Source organism: Paramisgurnus dabryanus, chromosome 12 (genome assembly GCF_030506205.2).
Source record: "Paramisgurnus dabryanus chromosome 12, PD_genome_1.1, whole genome shotgun sequence".
In the NCBI taxonomy this organism is placed as follows: Eukaryota; Metazoa; Chordata; class Actinopteri; order Cypriniformes; family Cobitidae; genus Paramisgurnus; species Paramisgurnus dabryanus.
Window position 1 is genome coordinate 17,170,377 of NC_133348.1, and position 21,901 is coordinate 17,192,277.

Here is a 21,901-nt window from a genome sequence, read left to right on the forward strand (position 1 = left end):
CATATTTTGAATTTGCGTCCCTTGGAAGAGAAGTCACCGACCCACAAAACATATTTCAGTTGGAAATACTTAGAAGAGATTCGTTTTTATTTTCCTTTTATTTGCAATACTAAGTTTTCAAAACTATTGTCATGGCTTGTCATTTATTGGACTGACTGTTTCATGTGCAATACCGCAATGGTCAGGTGACTTTGCATGACCCACCAATATACCCACCACGGTTTGAAATCCCCTGTAAACTTCCCCACTGAAGTTTTTATTTTTATCTGATAAATCATCTGATGTTTTTAGGCACTATTGGTCAAACATTATGTTCATTACACAAATCCACACAGTTCTTTGAAAAAATCTCTCTCTCTCTCTCTCTCTCTCTCTCTCTCTCTCTCTCTCTCTCTCTCTCTCTCTCTCTCTCTCTCTCTCTCTCTCTCTCACTCACTCTCTCTCTCTCTCTCTCTCACTCACTCACTCACTCACTCACTCACTCTCTCTCTCTCTCTCTCTCTCACATGTTTTTGAATAGAAGTTAATGGAACACAAAGTCAAGTTACATTAGGAATAATTGCAACCTCACCGTGCGCACTCATGTAAATGTTCAGCTCTTGGTTTCTTTGAATAAATCAGTTCACCATGACCTACAATGCAATTATGTGACTAAATTCTGCAAGAAACTCGGTTCTCCTGATGTTTGAGCTTGGTGACTAATGAATTTTTCATAGTTGTACGGTTAAAAGTAAGTTTTTTACAACGATAAGCAGTGTTCATTTGGTGGTTTAAATGTTGTTTTGAAGTCATACTGTGGTACACGTCATTATTATACATGATTGAGTGTTCTTGTGTACACACGCGCCCTGTCTCTCTCTGTTTTCAACTTCATCTTGTTTTATTAATTTAAAAATAATGGCACATCTGTGCTGTCAAAGCAAGAGCTGCTGTCAATAGAATAATGCAAGGTAAATTAAAATCTCTCTCTCTCTCTCTCTTTCTCTTTTTTCTCTCTCTCTCAGTAAGGAACCGAGTCAACAGCGAGTAAAGAAGTGGGGCTTCTCACTGGATGAGGTTTTAAAGGACCCCGTGGGCCGTGAGCAGTTCCTTAAATTCTTGGAGTCTGAATTCAGCTCTGAAAACCTCCTGTGAGACCAAGAGCCTTCATCCTCTTCCTCCCACTCTCCACTTTCTCATTACCGCTTTCCCCTTCTTACTCGTTCCTCTCTCACTCGTTCTCTCACTTTTAATGACCAACACAAAATGTAGCAGAACAGGACAAGTGAAAGGTCAGACCTAAGCTCAGAGCTCAGCTTTAATACCACTGATGAGAAAGATGACGTGACAAGGAGATGCACCGATGTTACATGATCATCGCTACGTCCAAAGCCTGATCGTTGGTGCATTTTGATAAATTACCGCAAACGACGGGCGTTACGGGGCGCCCAGGCGGGACAGTGAAGCCCCAAAGGGAAGTGCAGAGATAGCGCAGGTCACTGGAGCTGTGAAGTGACTTGGCAGGAGATAAAGTAGCGTTTGTCTCCACTGCATCTCTCATGCTTTTTTCTCCTCGTATCCCCAAGCAAGAAGTCTAATAGCCTCTATGGGGGCTGTCTTATATTTGCCAGTGTGCGAGGAGAGTGAAAGTGATGTGTCCTGGCTCTCCCTTGGGCCCATTAGGGCCTAAACCACTTTTGCGCTGCAGGCTGGGAAGAGATCTATACTACAGAGTAAATGTGATATGAGAGTAGAGAGAGAGGTACAAGGCAATTTGCTCTAACTCTTTGTATCTGTCATTGGTGTTAGTGTTGTATATGTAGTTTAACTTAAATGTGCATAGTGTAACTTTTTGAAGGATCTCTTGCCAGAAATGCAATATAAGATACAGAACTATAGCATCAGTGGTGTAGACCTTACATAATAAACTGAAATATTTGTATTACCTTAGAATAAGACGTTTTTATCTACATACACCGTGGGTCCCCTTACATGGGAGTTGCCTTCATGTTTCTACAGTAGCCCTAAACGGACAAACTGTCCTATAGAGCAAGTTTTGTTACTATGTTGTCTCAGACGATGACATGTTTTGTCCTGTGGTGGCTACTGTAGCTTCACTATGCGTTCGAAAAGGAGTGGTGAGCTGTGGACTGAGCCGTTGCTTGCAATTCACAGTCTCACCACTAGATGCCGCTAAAAATCTACACAATGGACCTTTAAATTTTTTTGAAAATATCATTTTCCAGCTCCCCTACAGTTAAACATTTCATTTTTACCGTTTTTGGAATCCATGTAGCCGATCTCCGGGTCTGGCGGTACCACTTTTAGCATAGCTTGGCACAATCTGATTAGACCATTAGCATCGCACTCAAAAATAACCAAAGAGTTTCGATATTTTTCCTATTTAAAACTTGACTCCTCTGTAGTTAAATCATGTACTAAAAAAGACAGAAAATTAAAAGTTGCGATTTTCTAGGCAGATATGGCTAGGAACTAGACTCTCATTCTGGCGTAATAATCAAGGACTTTGCTGCCGTAACATGGCTGCAGGAGGCGCAATGGTATCTTTCAATAGCAGGGGACTATTTTCGGGCACTACACTTTAGTCGCTTTGGACAAAAGCGTCTGCTAAATGACTAAATGGAATGTAAATGTACTACGTAATATCATTGTGCCTCCTGCAGCCATGTTATGGCAGCAAAGTCCTTGATTTTTACACCAGAATGAGAGTATAGTTCCTAGCCATATCTGCCTAGAAAATCACAACTTTTAATTTTCCGTTGGTCTTTTTACACAATTTAACTACAGAAGGGTCTTTAGTTTTAAATAGGAAAAATATCAAAACTTTTTGGTTATTTTTTAGGCACGATGCTAATTGCTTACAAAACCCACATTTTCAATCTGTTAGATTTAAATCTTATTTGCAGGTTAACTAGATACACCAGCAGAACTTAACATGTTGTATGACTATTTCAGACTATTTTGCAGTTCTGTATATTATTGTTTAGTTTAGACCTAAGTGTGATTGGTCACTTGTATGCTGGCGGTTCCCATAAGAAACAAATCACAGATAAGATCTCTTTAATATCTCATTTATTTTGCTTAATTTCTTTTGCTTAAGTATCCTGTGTTTCAGATAAATCTTACAAAGATTTTAGCAATGTTATAAACTAAGTTAGATTTACCAAAATCTATATAAAGTCAATATCTAAGCAATAAAGTTTTCTCTGGGTTCTTCACCAAAATAAGCTGCACTGACCAGGCCGCATGCCATTTAGTCAAAGGGTTGGCTAAATACTGTAATACATCCTCCCATGAGCAATTGTGAACAGCTGTCATTGTTATGTTTTTGCAGGTTCTGGTTGGCCGTGCAGGATCTGAAGTGCCGCCCCCTGCAGGAAGTGCCAGCTCGTGCCCAAGAGATCTGGCAGGAGTTTCTTGCAGAAGGAGCTCCCAACGCAATCAATCTGGACTCGCACAGCTACGAACGCACCAGTCAGAATTTAAAAGACTCCGGACGTTATAGCTTTGAAGATGCCCAGGTGAATACGCTGTCACAGACCCTTTAGAAATGTTTATATCTCTTACAACAGTTTCAGAGAAAAAAAATCCCACCACATGTACTAAATAAGAGGACACGAGATCTTTTTTTTTTTGATAGACAAAGTGAACCCAAGGCGAAATCTTTTTTATTATTTGAAATGATGAAAGAGGAACTGAAAGGCTTTGTCTAGAAGAGTAACATCTGATAGAATACTTGTTTTCATGATATCTGTCTGCGCTATTCACATGGTTAATAAAAGACGTGATGTGTAATGACAGTAGTGTAATGTAATGTAACAAAGTAAAATAATGCTTTTTACGATATAAGTCAAATATTTGCAAAATCCATTACAGACTGTTTAAAATGATTGCCAGGAGTCTATTAAACTGTATGCTTAATTTAAAAAGAAACCTTTATCACCTCAGGAAAAACATGACTTCACGGCACGAAACAATGTAAAACCTTCCTACTGCAGGTTAATCTTTATATATGCATTTTAAGTCGCATATTGTGTTTTCTCTTGTGAGAAGCTAACCTACATTTTAGTCCAGTCTGCACTTGTGATGGCATGATTGAGAAAAGAATAGAAAGGCAGTTTTTCAGAAGGCTGTTGACGCTTTCTCATTACTTTGCAATGAGATCCTTTCCTTTTCCCCAAGCTGCAGGCTCACTGTCAGCCTCCAATGTTTCTCGTTTTCAGGACCACATTTACAAGCTGATGAAGAGTGACAGCTACCCTCGATTCCTGCGCTCCAATGCTTACCAGGATCTTCTATTGGCTAGAAAGAAGGTTAGTCCTCATATCAGTTTAGTCAATGCAACCTTCATATGGGCTTTAATATGTGTATTTTCTGCTGAACACTGTAAACAATTCTTTGCTGCCTTAATTTGTTTGTTTAATCAACTCAGATTTACAAGTCATTTTATCTTACTCTTATTTATCTTTACTAGAGATGAGATGTTATAACTTTTAAAATATGTTGACTTCATTTTATAAGTTTTAGTAACTCATCTCTTAATAGTAAGTTAAAATGACTTATAAATATGAGTTGATTAAACAAAACAAAAACAATAAGGCAGCAAAGATTTTTTTTGCGGTGTATGTGTGACAACTCTGTAAAATCTCTTGATTTTAGTTTGCCACTGTAAAACAAGATTTGTTGGTTAAACTTAAATAAATAAGTTAACTTTATAAAAATATTTGTGGACTTAAAAAGATTGTGTAAAAATGTTTGTGTCAACTAATATTTTTAAGCTGAATTAACTCTTAATTAACTGAATTAATGTTTTTCAGTGTAGTAGCTGAACTTGACACTACACACTGTTTGTTAGCCATAAAGTACAGTGTAGTTGTCCTTCCAGGGCACCACAACAAAGCAAAACAAATACTTAGAGAAACATTGAAAAAAAATAACCAGAAGCCTTAAGAAACCATGCAGATTTTAGTGGTCTTGTATTGTTACCGCAGAAAAAATCATTTTGATTTAGTTTTTTCATACCTAATTTTCCTTTTTACTGTTAAATACAGGACTCCTGCATTGACTGATTTCCTCTGAATTATAGGCAAATTGACTTTTAAAGGAATGTTGAATTTGAACTGATACAACCTAATTTTACATTAGGGCAGTCAAAAGATTAATCACATACAAAATAAAAGTTTGTGTTTGTATAATATATTTGCGTGTGTATTGTTTGTAATTATAATGTATTAATAAACACACACATACATTTAAGAAATATATTTATATCTATATATTTTTAAAACTAAATGTATATATAAAATAAAATATATCAAAATCTAATATATAAAACTATATATATATATATATATATATATATATATATATATATATATATATATATATATATATATATATATATATAGTTTAGATTTTGATATATTTTATTTTATATATAAATGTCGGTCAAGAAAGCCTGAGACGGTTAGTAAGTTTTAAAAAACTCATCCCGCCCCTCTGTGCTACCTGATCCCTCCCACCGGGAAACGACCTGAACAACTCACTCAGTCAAGCTGTGATCACCGGTAGTAAATATCGGAACAGAGATTTACCGAGCAGTAAACACATAAAGCCTTGAAGGAATGAACACTTACAATTATGACTGATTGACGTTATTTACTTTCACAACAACGTTTGGCATACGTTTCCCCTCCTGAGCTTCAAGAAATGACTTTGTAAATATAATTACTTTGACCCGTGATACGCAATGCTAAACGGCTAACATTCCAATGCCGACCGGCAGCATGAGCATGTTGTCAGACTGATAAAAAGATATTTATGTAACACCTCACACAATAAAAGTATAAATAAATGCGTACCTGCTCAACAAAAAGTCCGCCGTGTCGGCGTCGGTTTTCAGCCCCAAATCACCCTGAAGCTTCCTCCAACGGTCAATGGCGGACCCTATATTGATTCTACTTAGAGTCCGGCGTTTTTCACATTTTTTTTACCTCTGCTCTTTCCTCTACAGACTTACTTTTTCTTCCAACTTTTAGGGACAAGAAGCTTGCTGCTGTCGGTTAGTTTTTTTCCATTAGTGAGATGTTGCTGCTTCCTAGCTACCATACACTGACACAAATTTCATGTCGCAGGCAGGAGAGGGGCGGGGTGGTGTGGGATGGGGTGGAGACGCGAGCGCGAGGTGGATTTTCAAGTGTAGCGGGGATTGGATGAGAGCAGTTAACCAATGTAAGCTGTCCGGCCGGACAGTTTACATTGGTCAACTTATCTGCCGCCGTACACCCAATAGACTGAATGGATTTTTTTTCATTCTTTTTTCTCTTCATATTGTTAGGATTTTACTGTAGAACCATAACCAGAATCTAAACGAGGTTATAAATAATGAACAATCTTTGAAATCGTAGGCCATAGCTTTAAATGTAACTGTTTCTTAAATACATACATGCATGTGTGTGTATTTATATATAAAAAAAATAATTACAAACAGTGCACACACATATTATATAACTTTTATTTTGTATGCGATTAATCTTTTGACAGAGTTGTATTTCAGATATATGGCAAAAAGGGCTGTCAATCAGTTAATAGTTAAATGTGGGCATCTTTCTTGTATCTACAGTGTGAATGTGTCTCATCTCTATTGCTGTTATTCTAAATTAACATGAATTATCCTGTAAATGTTTTAATGTGATCCCTTTACTTATCCTACTAACACATGTGTTAACCTGACGTTGTGCACTGTGTATCTTTCCCTGTTCTTATCCATTAACCCTCGGTCCACAGCTTGAGACTGAACAAGGCCGCCGTACATCATTGGAGAAATTCACTCGCAGTGTGGTGAGTGGCCCCAGTTGTCTTGTAAAAAAGTTTGTTTAACTTAAGAAAGTAAGTTAGCTGGTTGCCTTAAATTTTGAGTTCATTCAACTTACAACAATTTTTACAAAACTTGTTTTTTTGTTTTGCTTGTTTTTTAAGTTGAATGAACTAAAAAGGCAACCAGGTAACTTTCTTTTTTAAGCTGAACCAACAAATCTTTTATACAGTGTACCATGAGACTCTGTATCTAAACATTCTCTTGATTTAAGGGGTTATGGTGTTTGGAAGATGGTCAGCTTTGATATAAGAGTAAAAGCCTGAACTGGGTTATAAACAAGTCTAACTGTTGGGTTAAATTAACCTAAAAAATTGCATATTTGACCTAACCATGGGTCAAAACAACCCAGGCTTTCTAAGAGTATATCTCTAATTTTGTAATAAAGCTGGATCCATTGGAATGTATAAAGGTTATGAATGAATATGTATAAAGAATGAATAAAGGTTGTGCTGCACAAAAAATACAATAGTATTTTAATTATGTTTCAGGGCAAATCTCTGACAGGTAAACGACTGACTGGCCTCATGCAGTCATCCTGACAAGTCTTTATTTTCGAGATGTCCAGCCCCGTCCTGAGAAACTGGAGTATGTTGGGGTTGAAGCATTGTGCCCATGATGGGCAACATGTATGGACCAGCCTTTCTCTAAGACCCACCCAAACATCGCACAGCTACCGACTCTAGATGGCAGCATGCAATAAAAATCTCCAAACCGCGACAGTGTTGACTGCAAAGAGAAATGTCAGACTTCCCAGTACCATCTAGAGCACCATTATAAGTTTATTTGATACTTATAGCCACAGAGAAGCAAGGACGGGACTGATCGCTCACCGCTGGATGTCCAGCATCAATTCAACCTCTTCATTTTCATTGTACCCATGGGAATCGATAAGGTATGCAGTAATTGATGTAAAGTACATCATAAGCATTTGGATGAAGAGAGGATGTTTCTCAAATCTTCAGAGCATTCCAAAGGAGTGGGGAAAGTGAAAAGGGCTTTCAACGTCTGTTTCCTCAGTTAATGTCTTTTCATACTCTCTCTCTCTCTCTCTCTCTCTCTCTCTCTCTCTCTCTCTCTCTCTCTCCATCATGTACTTGCTGATTATGGAGTATGGACGTGATGATGAGGTTCAACACAGGGCAGTGTTATTTTAATGCTCCTGCCATTTTGGAGAAAGTACTCTGTTGATGGAGAAGATTTATTCTGTCTTTGTTTTACTCACCTATATAGCACATGATGTAGTAATATATGTCTAGCAGGAGACTAGTACCTTTTAGACTCAGTTTTATTGAGGAATAAAGAATTAGCTATGAGATAACAGAGATATAACCAGGACGGTAGGAAATTATATTTAAAAATGATTTATTTAGAGCACAAAGTATTACTTTTGCACAAAGACCGCACCAGTGAGATATACTGGGTACCAGAGTCGGACAGCTTTACAGCACAATCTTGACTAAACAAACAACAACCTAAAATGATACATTTTGTTTAAGGACTTTTACAGTTATTCATGATGTTTTAAAATAATTTTATAGCAATTGCACAACTTCAAATCGGCTTAATATTTTTAAGCTGAGTTTAATCAGAAATCAAATTCTCAAAAAGTTTTTTATATATAATTGATTTTTTCTTTCTAGTTTTCAAGATTTTTTCATGATTTTTGCCCTGGAAATCAAAATTTTTAAAATGCCCTGATATTTTCAGGTTTACCATGACCTTGGGAACCTGACATCTGTGTACATCTAAGTCCAACAGAGTTGCGTGTTAACTACAGCGTGTTTGTCTTGTTTGCCTGTTTAATGAATGGTTATGTAAATTCATCTTAGAATGTAAGCTCTTAATGTTGCTTGATGTCAGTGTTAGTGATGCTCTGGGCACAGATATATGATTATCATACCATAACAACATATCGACAGTGGACAACAGTACCACAGGATTCTTATCAAAGTAAGACTTGTGACGCACATATACACAAAAAAAGGGGGCTCATTTATAAATTGCTGCGTAGGAACGGATTCATAGAACGAACGTACTACTTTACGTAGAGAAAATGCGCTTGTGTCTCACTGTCAGATGTGAATCTGTAAATCGCAAAATTAAATAAAGTTTCAAATTTCCGCCTTTAACAATGACCAAATAATGACATTGACATATAAAACAGCACCTGACAATGTTACAATTATTTTCGAGCAGCAAAAATGGCTTATATTTCCAAAAGTGCTTACGTCTGCTCAGACCCTGACTCTAAGCACGTCATAGACCGACAGTGTTGCCAGATTGGAAATGTCCAAGGATCGTACCAGAAACTAAAAATGATGGAATTTGGAAGGAAATTTTCATACACACGTCAAATGTGCAGATTTGCAGAATACAGCTATTTATCTAACCCCAAAACTTTTGACAGCCTACAAATTACACCAGTAAGGTGTACCTTAGTGGGAGGATCCAAACAACTGACGGGAAACTGACCTACAGTGAGCGCCACGGCGGGAACATTAGAGTCGAAATCAAACTGTCATTTGTTTTGGAATATTTTGGTGCTTTTTTTACAAATGACTTATCTGTGCATTTCATTATTTAAAAAAAATGTATGTGGCCTTATAATCTTTAATCAAAAACGCAAATCTCCTCCCCTCCTCAAAAGAACTCTCTTTACTTCCGGTCATCTGGTATGGCAGGTGGGCGGGGATCCAATCAGTAGAGGGTATGCACGGGCTGTCACCTGACTGCGGTTATGCCCACTGAGTGGCAAAAAGTGTGAGCGACAGCATTAGCATAGTGTGAAAAAGGCATCTAAAATTGGAAAAGTAGTTGTGTGATTGACCATGCTAACAGATTCAACAAACATTTGGAGCTGTCTTTTCCAGACTGCAAAAACACTCAAAGGAAAAACACTCAAAGGAGAAGTAAAAAATTAATTTATTTCTTTTAAGACATACAGGGGCGGTTTCCCGTACAGGGTTTAGATTAATTCAGGAATAGGCCTTAGTTATGTTAGGAAATTTAAGAAGTTTTTACAAACAAACCTTACAAAAAACTATACTAATGTGCATCTTGAGACAAAACAATGGCACTGATATATGTTAAAATATGTCAGTACAAGATGTTTTGAAATTAAAGTAGCTCAAACATGCATTTTAGTCTGGGACTAGGATACGCCCTGTCCAGGAAACCGCCCCACAATCATTGTAGTTTCATTCTTACCTTGAAATGTACCGGTTGCTTTTCTGAAATTGAACCCGAAATATTAAACCTTGATGACATATGCGGTCGACCAACGCGACTTCCGGAGAATGCACCCGAAAACATGTTCGGGATGTGTCCGGCGTAACTGGCACAAAATTAGTCAGGTATGTAAAATTTTAAATAAAAATCCAATAAAAAAATACACCAATGAATACTCTTATTCTGTATAATTGCAAAGTTTTGTCAATGAGCCTTCATTAAAGCTCTACTGTGTACTTTATTGAGTTAATTCTTAACAAAAACCCATGTTTTCTTTCAAAAGTATGTGCTCATTCATGTGTAATTACTTCCCACCCACTAATGAAAGTATTCTCGTAAGTGTAGAATCTGCTATTTAAAATGCATACCGTCGAAGCGCTCTCTGGCTGAATCCATGTTGTGCCTCCATCTTTGAAATACATTCGCCGACGAGGGACATTCCTGAAATTCAAGCTCCGCCTTTCGCGCTTTCACTCTACACTCATGCTGGCCGATAGCTGAAGCCTCCGGAGGTTGCATGTGTAGGCGGTATACGTCATCAAGACAGTCTTATTTCAGAATATTAACAATTATAAAGCTGACAGTTATTTTTAGTTAATTGTAAATTGATGTAATATGCGTATGACTTGCGAATGTAATGCTCAGTTGATTTAAATAAACCAGGCTTGATGACGTATCGTATCCAGCCTGTGACCTGCGTAGCTGAATCCTTCGGATTTTACAACAACCGCACACCGTGATGAACCTGCGATCTAATGCTTTGATTTGAAAGCCTGTTGAAGACATATTCTCGAGGACATTAAAACAAATCGCCAAGGAAGCGAAACGGGGATTTTAAACGACAACGCGACAGGAAAAACATCAAGACCAAAGTCACTATTGGAGTTAGTTTTCCAAGAGGGGGCTCAAGGGACACTGAAGTTGCACTTTCTATCTTCTCCACAGGTAATTCAGCATATTCGTTTACATCTATACAGTCCATGTTGTAAACTTGAAGTTTTATAGTTCCTTGGCTAACTTTAGCATGATTATGCATAACACTTGTTAGTGTAAACATGCATGTGGTTTAATGTGTCCGAACAGACACACGCCGTCTCTCCGCCCATTTATGTAATCTGAGGTACTGAGATAAATGTTTTTCATCTTTTCTGACCTCTAGCACAAACACACGGTGACAGCGCTATTTTTAGCCTTTCATTGATAAAAGCGTCTGATCTGCGCGTCTTTCGATTCATTTTACAAGCGTGTGAAAGTTGCGCGATCTTTTTTCACCAATATGAGACAAAGCTCTTACATATACACGGACATGTAACGTTTACTTAAAACATAAGCATTGTACTCTGACATAATGTCTGACATAATACTCTGATAAAAGCGTCTGATCTGCGCGTCTTTCGTTTCATTTTACAAGCGTGTGAAAGTTGCGTGATCTTTTTTCACCAATATGAGAGAAAGCTCTTACATATACACGGACATGTAACGTTTACTTAAAACATAAGCATTGTACTTTGAAATAATATTAATTCGCGTCCATTTAAACCCGTCATGGTTGCTTTTTGTATGTGATTTTAAGCGGACATATCATGACAATCAGACTTTTTTCATGTTAAACATAAATCGGTGTGCTTTGATGGATCACAGGCAAAGGACATTGCAAATTGTTCATTTTTTTCTCATTGCTTTTGCTTTGTAGCTACTGGAAGCCATGTTAACCTTGGCATGACACGGCCGGGCCACCGTACGAGTTAAAACGCGTTCCGAATGGGGGGGGCTAGAAAGTATTATTCAGTTGCTTGTCATATAGACTTTCACCGCTAGATGGGAGTAGATCTTACACAGTGGAGCTTTAAAAAACATCCATTATGATGAGGCTTGTGTTCTACAAAGGTGGGATGGTTTAACAGTGTTAGGCAAGACAATTATATATGTCAGTAAAAAGCAATGTCTGGCCATATGCCAATGTCCACAGACTACTGATTATTTGGCAAGTTGTTAGGGTCACTGATAAGGCCAACTAAATTCGATTTAAGCTGATAATAGTCAGTTTTACTGGCGTTTTCGCTGCAACCATGATTGCAACAACCATCATTTGAAGTGTCAAAATCCGGTATTCAGATTTTTTTCATTATTGAGAGGCCAAAATTATGGAACAAATACGTTAATTATTGTATGTCTGGCAACACTGAGTTTTCAACGCTCAAATCTCTGCGTAGTATGCACACTTTATAAATGAGGCCCCAAATCTACTTCAGCTCCTCTGGACTTTATCCATTTCAGCCCTAGTGGGAGTTTTTTACTTGTTTTATGTTTGTTTTTTAAGCACCATCACTGCCAGGGATACATTGAGTTTCCTTTAACATGAATTCCCTCTGTCGTCCTTTGACCACATTTTGAACGCAATGGAGAGGAAAATCTAAGAAATATGGGTTTCCCCTGCACATTTTCAGGTAGAAATGGTTTGTTGATTCATAACTACATGTTAGGTTGGAATGTATAAACCTCGCAGCAAGACTCGATGTGGAAGATGCTGTGTAGAATATTGAACGTTGAATAAAACGTAGAGGCACAAGTGCCACATACAGCACAAAACTATGCATGGAATATTTCTAAACTTTTATTGCTTTTAGTTTTTCCAATGACAAAGACGGCAGTCAGTAGGATAAAAAAAACTGAAAGGACCACCTGAAGTCCTGAGTCGTTCAATAAACATCAAGTTTGGAGAACTCTGGGAATGATTTTTCTGCATGGATGGTCTTTAAGTCTTTCTTGTGTGTCTTTGTAGCTCAAACTGGGCGTAATGCTAAATTAAATGTTTGCTAAAGTAATAAAGCCAGGTTACAATAAACTGAAACGTGCAGTATAGACACATGCATAACAAAAGAAGGCGTATCCCTGTTTGATTCAGTTACTGTGTATCTACTGCCCTCTAATGTTTAACATGAAAGAAACGTTTATTTAGTACTGTAAATCAGACTGGATTTAGCTTTTTATTACATTTTACATTACACAAGGGTATAAAAAGAAGAAATACATCTCTTGAAATGGCTGCAAAATCTTTCATTACTAATAATTATGTAACAATAAATTATGGTTGACTGCATTTGTACCTTTTGACCATAGGAAGTCAATAACAGAATCACTGTCAGAGACCATTTTCATTTTTTTGTTTTGTTTTATAAACAAATGACACATAAAACAGAACACATTTCTTCATATTTGAGTAGATTATATGTTACACATACTGTATTGCCTTCTTTATTTGATACATTTTCGTCTCTGTTACAAATGACAATTTAATGTAGATGGTCCTTGAATTAGATAAAAATGCATAGATAAAATGTTAAACAGAGCTGAGTTTTGATACATTGACCGCCTTTAATGTGTAATACAGATGAAGGAGGTGGGAATGTCACAAGAGACTGTCCAGATGGAAATACAAATGCTAATATATCAAGAGCAATGAAATACAAAATGGAGTAAACAGATGTTTTACTCGGAGAGGTATGAAGTGCTTTTTTTCTCCAAACAGGAGGCAACAACAGAACTTTCTAGGACAAACACAATGGAAATATTGCAGAGCAATAAAACACAAACTAACATATAGATTGAGCAGTCTAGCGTTCACATTTAATCAGTAAAAAACATAACCTAAAGAGAAACGTAAAGCATGCCAGCTTAGCTGAATTTGAATATTTTTTTGAGCAACAAAATCAAATGCTATATAGAGTAAAAGTACAAACAAACAACAATAATGAAACAGCACAGGATTGGTTTTCAGTCCTGACAAACTTAAAGCTCTGTGCTTTCAAACTAATTTAAAGACTGCTCTAAATGTCTACCTGGATTTGTTAACCTATAGTGAGATTATAAAAAGTAATGAACAGCTTTGTCAATAAATGCAAACAGGTCATAGAATTGACAGATTGACTTACTATACAAATTTTAGGATAATTACGTTAATGGCCTGGTGTTCCTATTGAACTATGGTGACTAGAGAAAATGTTTGTGTCACAGAGGTAGAGGAAGGTTACTCAACTTCACACTGCGACAGGAAACAAAAACTACAGAGCAACTTCCATCCTGAGCGTGCTTTGTGTGTATCTTTGTATCTCCTCCTCACAATGTTTATGGCTCTCCAGAACTAGATGCCTTATTCTTCAGCAGATCCAGACACAGATGACAACTCCAACTTCCTGCAGAGACGCAAAAGTGTCTGTACTGAAGCATGTGAAAGTATGAATTTGTATTTTGATCGTGCTATGAAGTTGATTCTTACCCTCGGGTGGCTGCGTCATGGGAGGCTTAAGGCAATACATGTGATATCCTCGATCACAGTCATCACAGAACAGAAGCTGATCCTATGAAGAAACACATTATCAAGCTGTTAAATTAAATAAAATCTGAAATTTGCATATAAGCAACATGGTGTGTTAATGATGTCATATGTAGGATACGCTGTATGTTTCAAGGATCTTGTGTGAGATGGATGTTGCAGATGATACGGGTAATTTATGAAATGGCTGCATTTTTTATTTGGAAAAGTAAGACTTTCTAATAAATATGTGACCCTGTGATCAGGTTAACGTCTCAATCTAATAATGAGATAAGGTGCATCAAAGTTTGATTGCGTATTGATTTAAATCTTTGACATGACGTTACTTGGTCAATATTGAACATATAGTTATATTTTTCATAAAATGTTAAAGGTCACGTTCTTTCTGATCCCATTTTTTTTTTCATTTCTTTCTGATCCCATTGTTTGTGTTTAATGTTGCTATAATAGCATAAATAATACCTGTAAAATGATCAAGCTCAAAGTTCACTGCCAGGCGATTTATTTTCTTTAACAGAATTCGCCTTTCAAAGCCTACAGCGAACGGTCGGTTTGGACTACAGTCCTCTACTTCCTGCTTTAACGACGCCAGTAGAACAGTTTGTTGACTAAACTCCGCCCACTGGAATACGTCAGTCGCCAGCTAAGCTAACGGCAAGCTAAGCTGCTATCGAATCACAACACACTAAACAAACTACACAATCAGAACTTAAGTATTTCTGAAGGAGAGACTTCATAGAACAAGGAAGACCTCAGGCCGTTTTTAGGACAGTGAAAACAGCGCTATACAGATAAGTAAATTGTTTGAAAAACACTGCGTTTTTTACACGTGAAACATGAACACATGTTATATTGCGCACTGTGAACACAATTTAAGCTTAAAAAACACAGAAAGACCGGGACCTTTAAATACATTATCTAGGATGATTTTATGTAGAAATGACTTTAGATGGGGTTTCACAAATTGGGTCACATATTTGAAATACTCACATCGTTCTCTGAAGTACCACACAGAGTGCAGGATTTACACTCGATACACTGCCACTTGTATGTGAGAACAGCCCGCATCATGTTGTCTGTGAACTGCAGGCATGAAGGATGGCCTGGTGAGAGAGAATGAGAGTACAGCAGTCTGACGTAAAGAGCTAAACACAGTCATTAGGAACTATTTTGAGGTTCATTTAACCCCACTATTGGGTTTGTCCATGGACACGAAACCCAGCATTTTTGAGGGGTTTGGAAATGATGTACAGTATAGAAAGACTCATTATTGAATTATATTACATTGTTTTGGATGGATGGATGGATAGAGCGATCATCTTAGCTAAGCTGTACAAACAAAAGTTTCTAACAAAAGCAGGAACTAAATTAATCATTTTAAAGGAACACGCCCACATTTTGGGAATTTAGCTTATTCAGCATATCCCCCAGAGTTAGATAAGTCCATACATACCTTTTTCATCTCCGTGCTTGCTGTAACTCTGTCTGACACAGCCCCCGCTAGCTTAGCTTAGCACAAAGACTGAAAGTGAATGGCTCCAGCTAGCAAACTGCTCCCAATAAGTGACAAAATAATGCGAACGTTTTCCTATTTATATGAGACACAGCCATCTTTTAACAGTATATATACTGGGAACTATATTCTCAGAAGGCGAAGCACTGCTACTTGGGCGGAGTGATTTGCTCGCAGAACCCGAGAAGCCCCCTGGTGAGGAGCAGAGAGTTCGGTCAGAGTTGTGCAAATCACTCTGTCCAAGTAGCAGTGCTTCGCCTTCTGAGAATATAGTTCCCAGTATGTATACTATTAAAAGATGGCTGTGTCTCATATCACCTTGTTATTTGTACATGATGTGACTATACAAATCACAACACATAAATAGGAAAATTTTCACATTATTTCGTCACTAATTGGGAGCAGTTTGCTAGCTGGAGCCAGTCTTTGTGCAAAGGTAAGCTAGCGGGGGCTGTGTCAGACATATTTACAGCACGCACGGAGATGAGAAAAATATGTATGGGATACGGTGAATAAGCTAAATTCCCAAAATGTGGGTGTGTTCCTTCAAAGTGGAAATATCATGAAAATCAGAGTTTTTCCATGTTAAAGTGCTATAATTGGGTCCCCAGTGCTTTTATCAACCTAAAAAATGCTAAAACTTCACATACATACTCTAGTATGGCAAGCCGTTTTGACTTTTATTCATTGAGTTCTTGATATCAACAATTCAATTTTCACTAGTTAAAATTTAAATTCTTGATATCAGAAATTACATTTCTACTAGTAACAATGGCAATTGTTGATATCAAGAATTACATTTCCACTAGTAACAATGTTAATTCTTAATATCAATAATTAAGTTCTTGATATCAACAATTCAGTTCTTTTAAATATAATTTTTGATATTAACAATTGCCATTGTTACTAGTAAAAATTAAATTTCTGATATCAAGAATTACAATTTTAACTAGTGAATATTGAATTGTTGATATCAAAAACTCAACGAATAAAAGTCAAAACGGCTTGCCATAGTCTGGGGACACTAAAGATTCTTAAAAAAAGTATTGTGAAATGTCCCCTTTAAGAAAAACAGCAAACAAAAATCAATTCGGTGAATAGTTTATTTGACTAATAAATCTATTTGCAATGAAATGGATTAGAAAGGCGAGTGTGACCATTGCTTTAGCTCACACTGTTAATCTGTGGTACGATATGACAAAATACTGTGATATAGCAAATTTATTTGAGACATTGCTTGCTGCTAAATATAGTAACTTTGTGGCGTGGCTACTTCTTATCATTCTCTTCCTAAGATTGGGTAGATGGATGGATAAAGACAAGAACAGAAATGGATGGTTCCACACGTCACATTTTAAACACACGTATGTTTTGGATGAATAAACCACAGGTTCCTCTAAACACCTCCACCTGCTTTCATCTCCACACACAGAGATGATATCAGGGTGAGCACAGGTTTGGAAAATGGCAGATGGTTGTGTAACCTCTCCTCTCTCTTTTTCTGGCTCGCTTTGCCCTTGTTTCTTTGGGAGGTGTCAGTTCCTCTGCCGGCTTATATCCTCAATGAGCCTGTGAGAACAGTGGGCTTTCACTTGGATGCCCAGTAAAACATGTGCAGTCCTCCCAGTTTAGAAAGCAAGAGGGGGTTTGGCTTGAAGTCAGATGTTACTAGTGAATCTCTTTTACTACAGGGAGTTTCATATGCCTGGCTGTATTTTTCTTTTTTGGCGATATGTCCCCGTTATCTACAGGCAGGCAGGACATGCTGTGTACATTATGCTCAAATTCAGATATGCATCTTTTGTCTTGATACACATTCCAGCTGGGTTTTCATTTCCTGCAAGCACTTGGAAATCTAAGTGAATTGGTATGTTGAGCCTAATGCAACATTTTGTTATAAATTCAGATGATGTGAAAGTATCCTTTACATCTTTCTGCATATTGTTAAGTGTAATTTATTTGTTAAAGTCTGTGTAAGGGATTTCAAAGAATTGTTTCTAAACACATTATAAATGTATTGCTGAAACACATTACAAAGACTGAACTGTGGAGTAACAGTTTTTCCACATTTCTGATTTAGGACTCTTTAAGCAGGCTAAAAAGTGGCTTGATGATGCACTGGAGCCATAGAGCATGGCCCCGCCCCTAACACAATGTCAGCATAGAGACAGAGAGCAGTAATGCAAATTTGAAAAACACGCCCACCAGGGGGGGGGGGCAATACAACTGTCTCCATTGACTTTGTATTGCGAGAGGCAACGTATTGTCATTTCTGGCTTATAACAAAAAAAGAATAATGCCTAAAAGCTGCTGTGTGACAATATCTACAGCTAACAAGCCAAAGAACCCAGAAATAAGTTTTTATAAGCTGTCGAGCCGTAAAACCCAGCCTTTAGGAGAAAAAACTGGATCGCCGACTACGTTTCCCCATAGTGGAAGCAGTTCTACTAATAGGAGTACTATGAAAAGTTGCCTGTTTCCACTTTTGTGTCTTTAAACGCTTGTTTTTTGAGCTCGACAGCTTAAAAAAAACTTATTTCTGGGTTTTTTGGCTTGTTAGCTGTACACCTTGTCACACAGCAGCTTTTAGGTATTATTCTGTTTTCAAGTTTAATCTGTAAATAAGTTTTTAGTCAATGGAGACGGTTGGATTGTTCCCCCCCCGGTGGGCAAGGTTTTCAGGTTATGACACGCTGCGCTCTGTCAGTGGGCGTGGTTTCAGTGCATACAGACCCCCAGTATTTGAGAGCAGACAATCCTGCCTGTTTTTACAAGATTTTAATAAATTGTTTTATTTATGTGCCCTTTTTTAATCATTAAAATTTTGCTGTGTGATTTACATCACATTTTTCTGGACTTTGACTTTATTTTAGCTAGTGCATTAACTAATGTTAAACTAACAATGAAAAATATTTCTAGCATTTTTTTTTTATCTTTGTTAATGTTTTTAGTATTTACTAATACTAATAGTAATACTAATAACTCGGGGATAAGTGAAAATGGGTAAAGAGGCGGGACGTGAGTGAAGCTTAGGTGGCTGGTTGCTGAAACCACGTCCGCCTAGCTCAACTGTAGTGACAGGATCAGCAATTCATCTGTCAATCAAGTGGCCACTCCTTTTATTATGCAGAACTTTCAGGCTTAATATAATTTAAACAGATGAGTTATAAAAAACTTCCCCCCCTCACAGTTGTCATGAAGGGCAAACTTAGCTATATAGACCAAAAACAATTTTTGTACCAGGCTGTAAACACATTATTTCCTGCTGTAAAGTTGGGCATTATAACATGGGGGTCTATGTCAATTGGCTCCCTTTTGGAGCCAGCCCCTAGCTGCCAGTCGATGAATTGCAGTTTAAGGGGCTGATCACACCAAACACATTTATAGCAGTTGCAAGCACCTTTTTGAATGATTTCCTATGGGCTGTGAGCAATATGTGCGCTGTTTATGTGCACCGAACACCTTGCCGTTTTTGAATGAGCTCCGAGGGCGGAAAAGCGCCTGACGTCATTCGCGTCTTGTCCAAATCGTATGAGGGAAGAGGTGGGCCTTCTGTTTTCGGGACAGATCAAAAAAGGCAGTGTGGCGCACCTTGCGTTTCCATTAGTTTAAAATGCGTTTCGTGTGATTGGCCCTAAGAAGTGCACCGCAGATTTTTATATTGCTAGGCAACCACCGAGGCAGCTCTCCTGTCAATTAAATACTGAAGCATAATCGCTCTTTAGCTGTTAACTGTCATATTAGCAGAAACTTTAAAAAAAAGATGCTTGCTCTGACCTTGATCAAGGATGAGAGGTGCACAACACTCAGGAGAAGAGTGAGTGCAGACAGTCCGGTTGTTCCAAGCAACCGTAAACTTCCGTCACCACAACCGAAGACCCGCCTCTCCCCTGATTGGATTGGACAATGGAAAAACGCGACTATCGTGCTTTTGCGCGTTGACGAGGCACATAACGCTTACTGCCCATTGAAAATCATTCAAAAAATGCGCCTGCAACTGCCATAAACGCGTTTGGTGTGATCAGCCCCTAACACAGTTTACATAGCCTTGGGTTAGTATTTCCTTTTTGGACAGTAAGGACAGAGAATGTAAGGATAGAAAAAAGAAAAGACATTAGCAAGTGAGGTGTTGGCGGAAGAGATGGGTTTTTAGCCGATTCTTAAAGAGTAACTAAACCCTAACCCAACTTTTTTTAGTTAATGATCTGTAAGAATAGGGCTTTATCAGTGCTGTTCATTGATTTGAGTAACTTTTTTGACATTTGGGTATAAAGTGTTTCAATGCTACAATCAAGGCTTTGAACCGGTTCACGGAAAGAAAATGAAAACCAGAAAATTTGATGTTTTGCAAGGAACAGAAACGAAACCAGAAACTTTCAAAAAATATATGTTCCGGAACAGAATCGTTTATTTAAAATAATGGTAACCGGTTAATGCCGTTATTTCTTCCGTTCTTTGACAAGATTTCTGTCTAATATGACTCGGTGAAGTTCACTTCTGGTCGTCATTGACTCATCTGAGAAATGAGAAGCTTGCCACCAGCAAGTAGCTTACTCAAGCCCAAGTCTCTAAAGCTTAATCATAAGAGGTAAATATTGTAGGCTACCAAGTATCTCAAGATGTTTGTTTTTTAATACTAATTAGTGGTGTAATGTTTAACAGTTGATCCGTACAGATCACGACCCATGGTTCGGCTTGCATGCGATTCGTGGATTAATACGCAAATTTAAATAGGGTGAAAGTTGATTATTAGTTTCAAAGGCTTGCAAATGGTAACACTTAAGTGATTTTAAACAATTTAACCACAAAAGGCACTAAAGTGAGCCATTTTCTGTACACACAGATGCACATGCGGTTGAATGTGTCCGGTCCAACTCCAATCAAGCGTGATTATCCCTATGCCCTTCAAAGATCAAAACTCTTGATGTATAAACTTGAGAGAGAGTTGCGCTACTGTGTCTCATACTGTAGTCCATTACAATACATTTGGCGAATAAAGCACTAAAAAACAACGTAATTTTCACTTTATTTGGACCGGCTGTTTATGCTGCATCTTCTTCCTGAAGCGCTGTTGGGAATTCGTACTGCGTCTGTGTGTGTGCGTGTGTTCAAGTGCACTCAACAAGGCATGTCAGAATTACAGTTATGCTTTACATAATGTAGCCTTTTTTAGTGCTTGATGACAAGATAGAGACCTAAGGAAAATAATGTAGACTAATAATTTAAGTTTAATGTCCTAATGATCAACCTACTTATTTGTATGTCCCACAGCTGACATGGAACTTTATTAACCGGTTCGGGAACTTAATATTTTTTGTTCTAACCGGTTCAGGAACAACAATTTTAGGGATGTACCGAAAACCGGAAACGTTAAAATACTGTTTCTGTTCGGAACAAACCAATTGGGGAAAAAATCTGGTTCAAAGCCCTGGCTACAATATATGGTGTAAAAACATCTGAGTGCTTCCCTCTTCAGTTTGAAAGGTGGCTACTGCAGTTGAATTTTCCTATTGGATGTTGCGGTACCGCATGATGTAAGCGGTACAACCGTACGTAAGCAAGCTCACCACGCCTTTGTTATGATCTCACCACACCCTTGGTACGAGCTCAGTTCGTCCCCTCTATCTCTGTTGGGGTCTGCCCACTTTTTTTGCATTTTTTAAAATATTGCCAGTGGGTGGAGTCAGGCTCTGACCAGGGGTTTAGTTATGCTTTAAAGCAGTTATTCTCAAAGTGTGGTCCAGTGGTCCACCAAAAGATGACCTAAACTAGGCAAGTGTTTATACAATCGTCACTTATTTAAATAGATTTTTAATGCACTTGCAAAACTGTGATATCAGTTCTTGCCATTCTGTTTTTATAACGTAAAAATGGATCGGTTGGCTAAACCAAAGAGGAGTCAAAATAAAAGATCAAGTGTCAACTGAAAGCAGCTAAAATCCACAGATCT

At 37.7% G+C, this 21,901-nt stretch overlaps 2 protein-coding genes across 6 annotated transcripts in view; one reads left to right on the forward strand and one right to left on the reverse strand.

Moving 5' to 3' along the window:
- Positions 1–14,010, forward strand: part of rgs6 (regulator of G protein signaling 6) — a 93,273-nt gene extending 79,263 nt beyond the window's left edge. For 2 of the 3 annotated variants that reach the window (XM_065256906.2, XM_065256908.2), the window contains 5 exons: positions 1,005–1,130; positions 3,335–3,521; positions 4,224–4,313; positions 6,787–6,840; positions 7,366–14,010. In XM_065256906.2, coding sequence (XP_065112978.1) covers positions 1,005–1,130; positions 3,335–3,521; positions 4,224–4,313; positions 6,787–6,840; positions 7,366–7,416 — 508 coding nt within the window. In that variant the 3' untranslated portion in view covers positions 7,417–14,010. The remainder of the gene's footprint in view (positions 1–1,004; positions 1,131–3,334; positions 3,522–4,223; positions 4,314–6,786; positions 6,841–7,365) is intronic. The other variant, XM_065256907.2, reaches the window with a different exon arrangement.
- dpf3 (double PHD fingers 3) overlaps positions 13,258–21,901 on the reverse strand; it is a 47,313-nt gene continuing 38,669 nt past the window's right edge. Inside the window, exons 9-11 of one of the 3 annotated variants that reach the window (XM_065256910.2) lie at positions 15,429–15,541; positions 14,382–14,463; positions 13,258–14,298 (exon numbers count right to left, since the gene is read on the reverse strand). In XM_065256910.2, the coding sequence (XP_065112982.1) occupies positions 14,231–14,298; positions 14,382–14,463; positions 15,429–15,541 (263 nt within the window). In that variant the 3' untranslated portion in view covers positions 13,258–14,230. Of the gene's footprint in view, positions 14,299–14,381; positions 14,464–15,428; positions 15,542–21,901 lie in introns of those variants that run through there. The other 2 variants (XM_065256909.2, XR_010528773.2) reach the window with 2 other exon arrangements.